Source organism: Phaseolus vulgaris, chromosome 10, assembly GCF_000499845.2.
Source record: "Phaseolus vulgaris cultivar G19833 chromosome 10, P. vulgaris v2.0, whole genome shotgun sequence".
NCBI lineage: Eukaryota > Viridiplantae > Streptophyta > Magnoliopsida > Fabales > Fabaceae > Phaseolus > Phaseolus vulgaris.
Window position 1 is genome coordinate 1,691,512 of NC_023750.2, and position 16,157 is coordinate 1,707,668.

Genomic DNA, 16,157 nt, shown 5'->3' on the forward strand with positions numbered 1-16,157 from the left:
GAATTTGAATCATTGGGTTTAGGATACCTTCTTTTCTGCTGGTTCCTGTTTTTGCTTTTCTTCCTCAGGAATTTGCTGAATCTTTTTGTAAGAAGGCTGATTGTATCATCATCTTCAGCATCTTCTTTTTCTTCCTTGATCTCATCCAATTCAGTTGCTTTCAGTGCAAGCCCTTTGGGTTTTCTCTCTGTTGTTTCCTGCTCTTTAAGTCTTTTAAGCTCTAGCTCATGCTCCATCAGCTTTCCAAACAGTGCAGCAGTTTCCAATTTTGACAGATCACGGCTTTCAGAGATAGCTGTCACCTTTGGTTGCCAGCTTCTGTCGAGGCACTTCAATATCTTTGTGTTGAGCTCCTCTCTGTCAAATTCTTTTCCCAAGCCGGTGAGGTGATTCACAATGTGGGTGAATCTCTTCTGCACATCAGCAATGCTCTCCTCGGGTTGCATTCTGAACAGCTCATATTCTTGGATGAGTGCATGTTTCCTTGACCTTTTCACATCTTCAGTACCTTCATGAGTCACTTCTAAGACTTCCCACATCTCCTTAGCTGACTTACATTGAGATATCCTGAAGAACTCATCCATTGTCAATGCAGAGGTTATGATGTTCTTGGCCACAAGATCATGTTGAGCCTTCCTCCTTTCGGTCTCATTCCATTCTGATCTTGGCTTTTCCACTTGTTCATCCTTGACAACCTGCATTGGCACATAAGGTCCATTGACCACAGCTTCCCAAATTAATGCATCAATGGATTCCATAAAAATTCTCATTCTAACTTTCCAAAATGCATAATTCATTCCATTAAACATAGGTGGTCTATTAACAGCAGAACCTTCAGCAAAAAGCACATTGAACTCAGACATTATTACAAACAAACTTGAGTAAAATACAAGTCCTAGCTCTTGATACCAATTGTTGGGTTTAATAGTGCCAAAGTTCAAGAGGGGGGGTGAATTGACCTTTTAAAACTTCTTCGCAGAAACAATGTTTAACCCAGTTTTATAGAAAATAAATCGATTTATGTGAAAATGAACAGATTTATTTCAGCACTGTTTTTCTGTTTGAAACGCTTTTAATACAGCAAAGCTAATCACAAGACTATGCAGTGAGGATTTCCAGCAGCACACACAAATATCAGATTTGAAAAACAGTGAAACACAAAAACAGCAAGCCTCAATTTCAAGCAAGTGATTAAGGTTCAATTGATAGCATACTAGTTAATTGAGTGACCTTTGCAAACAAGCTGTTCCTGTGACTTTTAACAGACTATGAGTGTTCTTCTTGATGTCAAGAAATTTTCCAGAAATTAAGAACAATGAATCACAACACAGCAAGCTTCAACTTTAAGCAATTTGTTTAAGGTTCAATTAATAGCATTGACAGTTTCTTGAACAGCCTATCACAGTCAATCTGTTCCAATGGTTTTAGCAGATTATGTATGTTCTTATCAGATTCAAACACCTTTTTCAGAAATCAAGAACAGTATGCACAGTGCCCAGAAAGAACAGATTTATTTTCAATTGAACAGATTTATTTCTTTGCTGTTTTATCAATTATGCAGAAACGAAATTGCAGAGTGAGGGAGAGAATGAACACAAACAATTATACTGGTTCACTCAACCTGAGCTACATCCAGTCTTCACCAACAACAGGTGGAATTCACTAACACACTGTACAACCCAGTACAATTCCCACTGTTCTTGAAACCTACAAGAACTTAGGTACTCTTGCTGAAAAAACCTATTTCAGCATACACACACACCCACTCTTCAAGAACACCTATCAAGAAGAGTGTTCAACCAAACTTTTACAAGATAGAGATGTGAAACGACTACACCTGATTGAGGGTACACAGATCTGCCTTAAACCAGTAGGCAAGATTGCTAGAACAGTAGCTGCACCTCACACCAAGCTATTGGAACCAAACCAAGAACAAGCACTTTGTGATTTTTGAAATCTTTGAAGAACAAATGCTAATCCTTGAAAACACTTAACTCTCTGCTGTCAAAACTTGTTTTTTGCAAATGTATGAACTGTTTGAATTGTTATTTAACTCAGAAACAAGTTTGCATTTTATAGAAAGCCAGCTTATAACAGAATTTTGAAAAACAGTTAAGGCTGTTATAAAATGAACAGATTGAAAATAAAATGAACTGATTTATTTTCAAAAGCAGTTAGAGAATCTGTTAAGTGAGGAGACTTAGTCAACCATTCTGGTGCTGAGATAAAACTGAAAAACGTTTAAGTATGATATGGCACCAGAGGCAAAAAAGAATCTATTCATTTACAGATGAACAGATTTATTTTTCAAAACGAAAACAGAGGAAGTTTAACTATTTGAAACTCAGTCGTTTTGAAAAGAAGAAGACTTAGTCAAAATACCTGATGCACAAAATCTAGTTTTTGCAAGACTTTAGCCAAGGCATCAGTGAAAAAATGAATCTGTTTATTTAAAAAAAAACAGATTTATTTTTATGCAGTAAACGTGTTTTTGTGTAAAGCATGTGAAAAACAGTTTAAGAAAACTTATGCTTGTTCTTATCACATGGGCAGTGGTTATGAGGTGAGTTACCCAGCAAAAAGCCACTCTTAGACAACCTCTAAGCACTAACTAAGACACCCTTAAAGCAAAGCAAAAATACATGAAAAGAACATACAAGTCTTCATCAAACACTACATATAAGTCTTCATCAAACACAATCTTGAAGGGGGCAGCAACCATCTTCAACACAAACGACTTAAATTAACCAAGTCTCAGAACAAATGGCTGAGCAGGTGGAAGATAGGAACAATGCTGAGGGAAGAATGAAAAATCATCAAAAAAGAACACTTGGAGATTATGCTATGCAGCAAGGTTTAAGATATATTATTAGAGATGAAGCAAACATATGCCTAGTTAGTAACCACCAATTCACATGAATGGATAATGAGGATCCATATACTCATTTATTTACTTTCTATGAATTGATAGGAACTATGGGATTTGAAGAGGGTGATATAAAGTCATATGTTTATTCCCATTTTCATTTGTAGGAAAAGCAAAAGAGTGATCGAAATCACATCCAAATCGAAGTTTAAACAACTGAAGTGATGTGCAAGAAAATTTTCTCAATAGATTCTTCCCACACTCTTTTTATTAAAGCTAGGTCAAACATCTCCACATTTAGACAATTGCCAAATGAACCATTTTGTGAAACTGATTCAAGATGATGCTTAGAAGGTGTCCAAATCAACTTATCATCTTTCATAATTGTTTAAAGCTTGATACAAAGATGATCTTAGATGCAGTAGCCGGAGGCACCATGATGGTTGTAAAAACAAACTACAAGGATTATTGATACCTTAACAAATTATCAAATGCAATATGATAGCCAAGTTGTTAAGAAAAAATAAGTGTTTGATCACTACTAATGCAATTTTAGTTCAAAATAAAATTTCGACATAATAGATTGAAGAACTGACAAAACAAATGTCTAAATTGTCTCAACAACTCCATACTACCAATTTTGGTAAAGGACGAAGTTAGACCATGAAGTGTGATTTATGTGATGGTGAAAATAAGTACTATATTCATATATTAATATATATTAAAACTTGATATAAATATATTTATGTTTATATATTATATTATAAACACTTTATCCAAATAATTTTCAGATATTTTCTCTAAGTGAAACTCTAACCAAAAGAAATCTCCATTTTATTTACCATTATTATCTTAGACGATATTAATTATTTTTTTAGTTTTTTTAAACCCATGTAAATATGGATTATATAATACATATATTTTAATATATATAATTTAATATATTTTAATATTTCCCTCTATATATTCAATTGTTTTCATTACAGTAGAATGCAAATGGTCTAATTATCATATTATAAATAAAGTCACACAAATAAAAAAATAACATAGAAATACTATTTAAAAGTTGTATAAATTAAAATCAATAGCAGAATAAAAACACGAATATGTAAATGCAATAACATATGAGTTTTCATAACAAATATAAAATTTAATTATAATTCAAAACAATTTTTTTTTACTGACCAGTTTATCGAAAAGTTATTTTAAGATAATTAATGTCATTTCTAAGCAATTAAATTTAGCTTTTACATTAAAAAAATTCAAAACTAGAAGGAAAAATACTACTAAAAGATAAAGATTTATAAAAATATTTTAAAAAAAAATGTTTCTTGATAGATTTCAGATGTGACATGATCCGAGGTATAAAACTTGAAATGCTTAATGTTTAATGTTTAGAAACATGCTTTGAAATGCCAAATTCTGAACTCTTTCTTCCAATGTAACAACTCATCAGAACTGCATAGAGATGAATTGGCTTAGCCGCAGCCTTTCTAGGAGTTCAAGGAATAGCAAAACCCCAAGTACCCAAACACAGTCCAATTCCAAAGTTCAGCATCAACAACAAGAAGAAGAAAGCGTATATGGGATCACCGAGGAACTCATCAACCACGTCAAATCCTTCACCCTTGACAACTTTAAGAATTTCCCTGTCAAAGGTTTCCCTCCAATGTTTGTCCCTTAATTGAAAGAAAAATTGTGTGATTACGAATTTTTGATTTTCAATTTTCGAATTTTCATTGCCTGTTTTTCCATTCACCCCAGTTGATAGAAATTGGAATTGGAAGCTGTAGATTCTTATTCTTCGCAGGGAAACCCAATATTGTTGCAGGGTTATTCTTTACTTATCTGTTATTTTTTATTTGAAAAAAGTTTTCTTTTATTCAATTTTGTTTTTTTGGTTGCAGATGAAGATGAAGGCAGTTATTGGGAGGAAACTGAATCCTCTTCAAGCAAAGTTCGAAAGGATCTCTCCGAGTGGCAAGAGAGACATGCAATCCTCGTTCTCTCAAGAGTCAAGGTTCGTCTTCAACTATTCTTGTTTTTTGTGATGTTGAACACTTGAAGTATTAAACTGTAAAACTACTTGTGTTCGTTTATAGAAATACATGATTTTACCTTCATTTGTATCCCAAATATTGCAAGGTTGATGACACTCCTTAATCTAATGTATAAAATCATGTATTTTATTATGGGTTGCTTGCATGACATTTCTTAGTACCCATCCTGGTGATTAGCTGGTAGTCTTTTTTTTTTTTTTTTTTTTTTTCTGATGATTGACCAATCAGGTTGGTATCGAACCTGTTTATTCTAACTGGAGTCAAGTGGCCCCACTTAATCTAATCATATTTATTCTTTTCACAAAGGGAAACTATATAGACAATGACAACAAAAGTTGCATTCCACGGGATGATGTAAGTGGTGGTGAGCAATCCATGTTAAGGATTTCAAGTAGATTACATTGAGTTTCTAGCAAAACCTTCCTTTCCCTGGCTTGGAACCATCATCTATGAGACCATAGTCTTTGTACAAACATACAATTTGCCTATGTTGGCTTTAAATGATTATAGCAGTCTTAGATCCTGCCAATCACCTTAAGGCCTTTTGGTGAAATGCAAGATGTTTGTAGAGATCCTGTGTGATACCATGTTGGATTGGTTTAGAAGTTTTCCCCACAGGTGCATATCCTTGTTCTTGGAATTATCTAGTTTGTTCTTTGCTCAGTTTTCTGTGAATAAAGTAACCTCCCAAAATAGGAGACTTAATGAGAAGGTCTGTAGCAACCTCCTGGATGTGTTGCTCAGGGGGAGTTGTCTGATAAGGTATATTGCTTTTGTAGGTTCCTTTATGGCCTTAAGCAATCACCTCATGGATGGTTTGATCATATTTGGATTGTCATTAAACAACTTGGAATAATATGAAGTGAAGTTGATCATTCATTATTTTACTGTTTTGCTCTCAAAGTGACCATTTTTGGATTGTCAAGCTAAATTATTTCACTGTGATTTGTGCTAACATTGCCTTTGCAGTAAGCGTAGTCAACTTTTGAATTCTTCTCTGTCAAGACCATTGAGATGTAGTTGTACAAATACTAATATATATTACGAATGCTCTTGGCAAAGACTTTAATTATGAAGATAAGGGGAATAGTCAAATCATTGGGTATTTTGTTGTTGATTGTGCATACTCAAATAGTGATAAATGCTCTACTTTAGGGTACTTTCTTCTTATTTAGGGGGTAATTTAATATCTTGGAAAAGCAAGAAAAGAATGTTGTGGCATGATCAAGAGCAAAATACAGGGGAGTGACTTTAGTCACTTGTGAGATCATGGCTAAAGGAACTTCTCAGAGTGTAAATTTGAATATTCTCAAATGCCTCTTACATGTGACAAGTAGGCCACATTACACATCGCTTTTAATCTTATCTTTCGTGAACGAACCAATCATTTTGAGGTTTTGTTGTTGATTGTGCATACTCAAATAGTGATAAATGCTCTACTTTAGGGTACTTTCTTCTTATTTAGGGGGTAATTTAATATCTTGGAAAAGCAAGAAAAGAATGTTGTGGCATGATCAAGAGCAAAATACAGGGGAGTGACTTTAGTCACTTGTGAGATCATGGCTAAAGGAACTTCTCAGAGTGTAAATTTGAATATTCTCAAATGCCTCTTACATGTGACAAGTAGGCCACATTACACATCGCTTTTAATCTTATCTTTCGTGAACGAACCAACCATTTTGAGGTAGATTGTCATTTCATAAGGGAAAAACTAGACTCTAGAGGTATCACTACTAGATTAGTCAATTCTAGCGAACAATGGATAGATGAATTCACCAAATATCTGAGAGACCCAAGGATCAACCACATTTCTAGCAAGCTGAGCACATATGACTTATATGCACTAGCTTGAGGGGCATTGTTGTGATTACAAAAGTAAGAATCATATCTTTATAAGAAGAAATATCAAGATTGAATCTATATATTGTAGGATCATATTCTTATTATTAAAGGATATCAAATTTTCTTTATTTATTGTATTTATTTAGTTTTTTCAATTTAAATAAATCATCCATGTTGTCACAAAAAGAGACGGTTTCAGCTCAATGCTTCTCTTTATCTTTATATTTTAACAATTTGTTCTTTTTTCTCATTCTTTCGAATGTGTGGACAACTAACATGGTGGTGCTAAGTAATTTTATTTGGGTAACAACTATCAAGGAAAAAACTTCCCATGACTTTCCATTTGAAAAGTTCATGATGTATTAGATAATGGAGGACATAAAAAGCATGGAACATGAGAAAATGTTAGGAATTTGTCATGCCAATAATGATTTTTTCTTAAGGATACATGACTGTAAATATAACAAGAATGAAGATTAGGAAGAAGGAAGCAATCTTGTGCCCAAAAATAATATCATAATATGTTGTGTGGTTTGTTTTTTAATGTTCCTATTATTTCTTCCTCCTGTGTTTCTATTTTTCTTCTATTATTGAAAATATTAAGCAGCAACAAACAACAAGAAAACAAGTGAATCTTTTCCTTGTAGATCTATGTTGACTGGTGAATGCACAGAGTAAATTTCCAATTTCTAATTTCTAAGACCAAAGACTTAAGTTCAATATTCAACCAAAAGTTTTAACAGGATATGATATGGCAGCACCCAGTTGCATATCTGAATGAAGAAAACTGGGTTATTCATCAATAAATCCTCTGTCTGGTAATCTCCTGTGTTTGTTGCTGCTCATCTCTTCAAGGGGGTTGCTGTTTATCTGATGTGAAGGGGGACTGGGAATGTTTTTTTAACCTTGTACTCTTTTATCTCTTACGGAACTCATATTTCCTTTTACACCTGTAATTTTTTAATTTTGATACTATTTATTATTACCAAATCGATTTTATTGAACGTTAAAGCTGATAAATAAGATTTAGCCTATCGATATCACTTTGTTGACATAACAAAGTGATTGTTTTCCTGCTACCTGGCAATATTTGTTCATTATTATGAATGATGCAGTTTCAATAATTAAACTAGAACCAGGGAAAAGAGAATAAAATTTGAACAAATTTCTTTTACTCATGGTTGTTGATTGATTGTTAATGCTGTAGTCAATTAAGATGATTGGGTGTAAAATTAACCCATTTAGATTCAGCAGCTGTAAGCATGATAAATTATTAATGCAATTGTTATACAGGATGTGCATGAGTCATAAGTTAGTGAAACTAAGCAATGAGAAGCACCTTGGTGAAGACTTTTACTAGTTGGAGTCTCATAAGAACATCTGTAGTAGCTAAAAGACCACCACTGTCTAACTTTTCTTGAATAAAGTTTGTCAATCTCTCTGTATTTTGTTCTGTTCTGTTGAATTGGATTATGGACAATTCTAATTGTTGAACTGTTTTCGAAAACACCCTCATCGTCTGCTTCTCATACTTTTCTTTGCAGTCATCAAGAATAATCTTCATCCATAATCCTCCACACATGTTGTGTTGCATAGCTCAAAATTTTGCTTGTGCTCAAGATTGAACATCTATATTTGCTTCTTTTCCATGTAACTCGATTTCCTTCTAATAATATGCAATATCCATAAGTGGATTTCATATCCAAGACTGACTTGAAATAGTCTGCATTTGTATATATCTCCATGGAGGACAATGTACTTGCTATCCTGAATAATAATGATTTCCTTAGACTTGCCTTCAAATATTGGAGGATCCTATGGACTGCCTATAGGTGCCTTTCTTGGGGTCATGCATAACATTACTGACTACACTTCCAACATTAGCAGGTAGAAGATCAGTTTGCACAACTTGATAAATAGGATACCTTATAGAAGATCTTCTTCCTTTCCTCAAGGGAATAGGCATGACTTCTATAACTTTTTCAATTTTATTTTCACGGGTACCTCTCTCATTAACCCCCTAACTAACTACTTAATATCCTAATTGTACTAACCATCTCCCCCATTCTTTTACATACATGTGACTATATGAGTATTTGAATGCTCAATTTTTATCTACTTTCCTTGTTTAGAAAATATTTTATATAAAAATTAAACGAAAAAGGGAATTGTCTATCTTTATGCTTGATATGATACAGTTGAGTCACTGTTACCAAGAGTTATCGAGGGTATCAATTGGAATTTATATGGGCATTTCAGAGTCTCTAGCTATACTGTCATCTCTGATTAGGTTACTGGATTTACATTGATGTTCCAAAGTCATTAAGTTTTTTTTTTTTTATGTTATTATTTGTCGATAGTTATTACTTGTAGGCATCAACAAAAGCATGAACTTATTCTCACAAATTATATGCTTTGGATAAACTTCTCATAGGTGTGTGTATATGTATATGTATATATATATATATATATATATATATATATATATATATATATATATGGATATATATATATATATATGTGTGTGTATATATGTATGTATATGTGTATATATATGTATGTATGTACACTGGCTAAAATAGTTTTTTGAAGGCTAAATGTTACTTTTAGTCATTTATGTTAGTATTTTTACATTTTGGTACATCAAGTTTTAAAAGTCCCGATTTAGTATTTAATGTTTTTGAAAACGTTATTTATTAATAGAATTAGCTAATGTGTCCATTATCAGAGTTTTAAAAGTCTCAATTTGGTACTATATGTTTTTAAAGAAGTTCAGTTAGGTAACATTTTGTTGTTTTTTTTATAATCAGTGGTGGTAGTGTGACATATATTAATAAATTTTGATTTGACTTTATTCAAAACAATATTAATATATATAATTTTATAGTTGGATGACGAGGAAAAACAAAGCCATTCAATTAGTACAATAAATAATTATGATTTTTGTTATATTCCAGGAAATATCTCAACTGAGATATGTACTGTGTCCACGCCATTTGAAGGAAAATCAATTCTGGAAAATTTACTTTAAGCTTGCCAGGAGCCATGTTCTTGAGTAAGTCGTACAAATTCTTGTATGATTATTTGCAAATTTGTAAAACTGAATTACTCTGAAGTTTTGGCTACTTATTTTGTAGATAGTAGCTGCTTTGAGAATTTTGCTATCTTTGTTTCAACACTTCACCCCATATTTTGTGCTTGCACACATTCACAATGCCTATCACGTATGCATGGATACCAAATTAACAAAAAAAGGGGAGAATTGGTCCAATTCATGCTTGATGAAATATGACTCCCTTCATTGCTGCTAATCAGATACGAGCTTCGCCACATAAAACAAGAGAAACTGAAGCGGATGGCAATGGAAGATGAGAAATCTTCAGTTAACAACTCATATGAAGTTGAAATGTCAGAGGCAAAGGATTTCAACTTTATTGAGCCTCTACCACCCTCAGAATGAAAGCTCTGATATTTGTTGATGAGATGAATAGAACAGGTATTAAACTCTTAATATGTTTAGCATTAAAGGATCCGTACTAAATAGTGTTGCAAGTATGAAACTGCATTTCTTCAGCTGATATCACCATATTGTTCTGAAGTTAGTCTCAAGTATTTGGTGTTAGTTTCTATCTTTTAACATTGTTCCTTGATTCTTGACATAATTTTACTGACAGATAGTGCGAAATCCTTGGAAACTTCTGATGATGGTTCTTCGTTATGCAAGCAAGCTATTTCTTTAGCTTCAAGTTTCAGATACCCGAAAATCAAATCAAGGATCTAAAAAGTTTACAAATGAATCACGGATGATGTGGAATTTGAGTAAGATAGTCTGTGTTATTGATACTTTCTCACTCTTGTCCAGAATAATATAAACTACAAAATCTATTTGGATGGATGAAGTTAGAACCATTTTGGACATGACATTGGAGTTTAATAATTAGCGTAAATGTTGAGAATTTTCTTTTTACAAGGTTTATCTAATAGCTGCTTCTACTGTCTAGTGTTGTGGCGTTAAGATCATAAAACTATTCTAGGAAATAGTTTCTTCAAACCGTTCTTAATAATATATTATTGATGAACCAATATTAGAGGTTCTTATTGGATATTCTGATATGGAATTTTTCTTTTCTAATGTAAAGGGTTTGCATTTAGAGTATTGGCAAAACTTGTTGGGAGTCGGCCACTTTGATTTGGTGGGTTGGGTGGCATGTATAAACCCATCATCTTACCCATCATCAAGTCAATCTGCAACAAATTTGTTGTTCAATGGGTAATAATAGAGGAGTTTAATTTGTGGACTATGAGAAGTTGAGAATAAACCCAATTTGGGAATTTGGGAATATTGTAGGACTGAGGGTATGTTTTTATTCATGCATGATGGTTCATGTATGTAAGGTACAAAATATATATCAAGAACGTGAAAGTTTGATTAAGTAAAAATTTATGTTTAAAGGTTCCTAAACCAGGCAGTAGACCGTCTTCTGGGGGTTAGAGTATTTGGCGGTACAAGACCGTCTATCTTGACTAGAGCTTCTGATTGGATGTGTGTTGCACAATTTAACTTCTATCATCATTTGGTGTTTTTATCACCTAATTAAATCATTATGCACATGACTTTGCAATAGTTTGACAAGTCCTTTGAAAGTTAGTGATTCCTCGTTTACTTTTCATGTTTACCTTATGTTTGTTCTTGCATTTTCTTTCATTATCGTCTAGCGTTTGTGTGTGGTAGATAGTCTAGTGAACTTGTATATATTTCATTACAAACTAGTGTGGTGAGCGTGGATAGAAGGAAATTCAATCATCATGACTTCTGCAAAGTATGAAGTTGAGAAATTTATTGGTTTGAATGATTTTGGGTTATGGCAGTTGAAGATGCATGCTCTTCTGATTCTACAGGGCCTTCTTGAAGCTTTGGAAGGTGAATCCAAGCTTGATAGAACCATGATTGAGAAGGACAAAACTACGTTGTTGGACCACAACGTAATTGTTTCGAGTCTTGGTGACAAGGTGTTAAGGCAAGTTTTGAATGAGCAACAAGGTTATGGATGCAGTCCCTAGTGAATCGTTTGTACCTTAAGCAAGTGTTGAACTCGTAAAAGATGAGTAGTGATAAGGCAATCAATGAACAATTCGACAAATTTAATAACTTGATTCTTGATCTTGAAATATTGATGTCCAGATTAATGATGAAGATCAAGCTTTGCTATTGTCGTGCTCCCTGCCTAAGAATCATGATCATTTCAAGGAGACCTTGTTGTATGGAAGAGAACCTCTCTCTTTTAAGGAGATTTAGGTTTCCTTGAAATCGAAAGAGTTGAATGAGAAGTTTGACATTAAGGCGTCCAATGCTAGAGATGGCCTGGTAGCAAGGGGGAGATCATTTAACCATAATAATGAAGGAGTTAGATGGAGGTCAAAGTCCAAGACTCATGATGGAAAGGTAGTAAACATCTACTACAAGTGTTACCACTGTTAAAAGGAAGGTTACACAAGAAAGTTTTGTCCTCAAAAGCAAAAGAAGGCTGAAAATCCTGATAGATCGTTTGGGTTCTACATTTGGTGAAACATCTCTGGTGGAAAACAATTATGAATCATCAAAGGTCATCATGGTGTCGAGTAGTGTTGATGATTGTAAATGGATCATAGATTTTGGTTATTTGTTTAACGTGAAACCTAATTGTCTATGGTTCTAGCAGTTTGCACAACATGAAGGAGGATTTGTTTTCTTTGGTGATAACAAGTCTTTGTTGACATTGGAATGATTAAATTTTGTCTGCATGATGGAACTCAGAGGATACTTAAGAAGTTAGGTATATATTAGCTTGAAATGAAACTTAATATCACTAGGTTGATAAGTTAATATCTAGCTTATGTCTTTACATTCATTAGTTTACTTTGATTTTGAGGTTACAAAATTAGGAACTAGGTAAGTATTTATGTTTTCAGAATTTCTTTAAATTTGTGTTTGAGTCTTGAGAAATTAAAAGCACAAATTAAATTACTTAATGGTGGATGAATGCCTAATTAGCTTTCGTTCATATAAAGTGTGATAAGAAAAATAAAGAAAAAAAAGATATTGTGCATGTTTTATAATTCTTTTGAGACTTTGATTTATTTTTAATCAAGTTCTTTATTGGATGTTCAAATTAATTCCATTACTCATTAGTTTTGATTTATTTCTCATTACTCATTAGTTTTGATTTATTTCTTAATATTTTTAAGTCAGAGTAAAAAATATTTTTAGTCCTTGAATTTGTTTTCTGGTATGCACAATATCATTGACATGGACATTATTATAAACTCCAAACTAAAAATTCTTTTGGTATTGCCATTGTTTACTTATGATAACTTATTCCAAAGAGTTTCTATATTACAAGAAATAAAGTAGTCTAGAATTTCGATTAGGAACTAAAACAAATTTTTATGTAAAAACGAAAAATATATTTAATCTATTAATTAATTATATTATAAATATTGATAATAAAAAGATATTTTTAAACTAAATTTCAAATCTTGATTAAAATAATTTAATTCTAATTGTCTAAGGAAATTTATTTAATTTATATATAAACAAATTAATTAAATTCATATCGAAAATCAAATATTAAACCAGTTACATTACAATTTAGTAATTATAAATTAAGTAATTAATTTACATTGAAGTTTAAGGTGTTTACAACAATCAACATAATTAGTTGACTAGAGACCTCATTGCAACCAAAAATATTTACAGACTTATATGAGATTATTAAAAGTATTTTAGTTGATAGAATATCCTCAATTTCTTATACAAATAAAAGTTACTTAGTTTCACAATTAACATATACTTTCTATAGTCCTATTATGATAATTTATTCAAATAATTATACCCAAAATATAGGATATTACATTTAGACTAGAGCATTATCTTTATTTTTGGTAATGTTTCTAAAGTATTCTAGGTAAGGAATCAACATCAATATATTGATATTTGCCATTATCTCATTGGTTGAGTTTGATGCTTTCAATGTAGGAAATGTGACTGAACTATTTTAAGGACATATCACATGTACTTTAGTAAAAAATTGAAGGGTAGTCATAATAATTACTCTGTCCATGACAAAAAACTTTATACTTTTTTTAGGATTTTGTAAAATTAATATTATCTTGAATTAAAGATGATTGAATTGTATTTTGAAAACTTTTAGGCATTTACAAATATGGCATATGAAATGTTTAAAAGATAGTTTTATATATTCAATGATCATTTACTATAGTTTTGTCTATTGAAGCATGTTAAATGAAGTTTTTCAATCTAACTTATTTACTTATGTATATTCAAGTAATTAAATGATAATAATTTCTTATGACCAAGCATTATAGAACAACTTTAACACTTAATTGGTTTTCTTGTTTAAATTTGTTTTAATTGCACATGATCACTTAACAACTTTCCTCATTCGTTAGTGTAAATAAAGATAAAATAAATATAGAGAGATAGAATAGCGAGAACAAACATTCATTATATTTTTGCATGTTCGTCTGTCGTAATATACTACATCTAATTCTCAATCAATAGATTGAGTTTCATTAAGTAGACTAATGTTGCAAAGTACAATGTGAGTATTCTTTGTGTTCGTAGCCACTTCTAGTTATTCCCTTTAGTATTTTAACACAATTCACTCCTAGCTTAACGAGTATTTTTTCAAAAAATACACTCGTGCCTTATGGAATGAGTATACCTCTTTATTTGTGTCTGCCATCAGACACGTGGGTTGACATGTTCATTTACTTCTAAGTCTGATTCAGAGTTTGTATTCCTATGTAGTCATTATCCCATTTTTCTTAAGCTTTGATATCTTTTGCAACTTGGGACCTTCAAACCTCTTGTGACTAGGTTTGTTGCATTGATAATAGACATTTTGAGATGTTTCATCCTCTTTTTTTTGTACAACCCTTCTTTCCTTCAAAGAGGAAACTTTTTGTATCAATGTCCCTTTTGTTTAAGCAGATGCTTAAACTTTATAGACATGAGAGATATATTTTCATCAATTGAGTTTTATGATTCATACTCATGTTTCTCTCTTTTAGCTTCTTCTAGTGTTTTTAGGACTCTAGTTTTCTTTATTATGATAAGGATTGACTTTAACTTATCCTTCAATCCTTGATCCAATGAGGTTGAAGCTTCTTTCTAACTGTTGTCTAAAGATGTGTTTCATGTACTCTTAGGATTCTTAGTAGTTCGTCTCATGTAAGCTTCTTTAGTTCTCGAGCCTCTCTTATGGTTGTTGTCTTTAACTCTAAATCTTGGGCATGTTTTTCAACAACTTTAGATTTATTTATGCTTTGTAGAAGATTTGTCCAAGGGCTTCTAATTTGTTGAGAAGAACCTTCATTCTTCTAAACATGTTGTCAATGCTTTCTCTATCCTTCATGGTGAAGGATTCATATTGACGAGTGAGGGTGACAACTTTTCAAAGTTGAACATTTTTATTCCCTTCGTAGTTAAGCACTAAGGAATCTCATATCTTCTTTGTAGTCTTTATTATGCACACTTTCTTATATTAATTTTTTAAAAGTGTAGAAATAAATGTGTACCTCACATTTTTGTTAAGTTGTATTTGACTATATCTTCTTCATCCCAACCCTCCTCTAGGGAAGTGATTTTTATGTCTCTTTTTGTGATGATTTTCCATAGCTGATAATGTGTGTACTTTATGTACATTTCCATTCTATCTTTCTAGTATGGAAAGTCTTCTCCCAAGAATTCAGGAATTTGGAGAGTGAAGCTCCTTCAACAATCAGTTATGGTTCCATACTTATCATTATTGGATTTTTTCTTCTAAAGTTGTCAGATGCACAACCCTTTAGAGGTTGAACTCTGATACCAACTGCAAAAAATAAGAAATAACAAAGAAGAGAGAATTGAATTGTATTTTAAATTTTTACAGTTTTTCGTTTGTATCATCTGAGTACGCATGGTCAGACAATACGTAGATACATATACTATGATATAACAAATAGTTTCGTAAGTTCAATTTTAACTTTCCTTCCTTTAGTTAGATAAACAACTATCACATGTAATGTAAAAAATTAAGAAATAAACAGATACTCAATATTTTTATACTGATTCAACTAATTCCATAGACTATATCCAGTTCTAACCAACCAACCAAGTTCAACTAGAAAATTATCGCTCGGAAGTACAATACGTTATTCTTTTCCAAACCACTCCTCGGATGCCTTTTGTTTGATGCTAGCAATGTTGTGGGGTGGAAGAAGGAACAAGGTGGTAATATTTCATGATGAGATGGTTGGGATGAGGAGTTGCATGAAGATAGTGGAAGCAAGGACAATGAGAAGGTATAATGCTTTGTAATAAAGATTGTCTTAAGGAGCAAAGAGTA

At 32.2% G+C, this 16,157-nt stretch overlaps 1 protein-coding gene across 2 annotated transcripts; it reads left to right on the top strand.

Annotated features, from left to right (window-relative positions):
* Nucleotides 1-4,229: 4,229 nt before the first annotated feature.
* LOC137819262 (uncharacterized) lies at nt 4,230-10,738 on the top strand. Of its 2 annotated transcripts, none has more exons than XM_068623057.1 (5): nt 4,230-4,524; nt 4,774-4,886; nt 9,726-9,823; nt 10,084-10,264; nt 10,443-10,738. In XM_068623057.1, the coding sequence occupies exons 1-4, from the start codon at nt 4,335-4,337 to the stop codon at nt 10,226-10,228; spliced, it is 546 nt and encodes a 181-aa protein (XP_068479158.1). In that variant the 5' UTR covers nt 4,230-4,334; the 3' UTR covers nt 10,229-10,264; nt 10,443-10,738. The 2 variants fall into 2 exon arrangements, with proteins under 2 accessions (XP_068479158.1, XP_068479159.1); XM_068623058.1 differs by having other exon boundaries at nt 4,291-4,537.
* The last annotated feature ends 5,419 nt before the right edge of the window (nt 10,739-16,157 follow it).

Bases quoted from the DNA above. Each gene is read 5' to 3' on its own strand.
- LOC137819262 (XM_068623057.1), top strand. From the start codon at position 4,335: ATGAATTGGCTTAGCCGCAGCCTTTCTAGGAGTTCAAGGAATAGCAAA. The intron at 4,525-4,773 runs GTTTCCCTCCAA...TTTTGGTTGCAG, and splicing joins TAAGAATTTCCCTGTCAAAG to ATGAAGATGAAGGCAGTTAT. The intron at 9,824-10,083 runs GTAAGTCGTACA...GCTGCTAATCAG, and splicing joins GCCAGGAGCCATGTTCTTGA to ATACGAGCTTCGCCACATAA.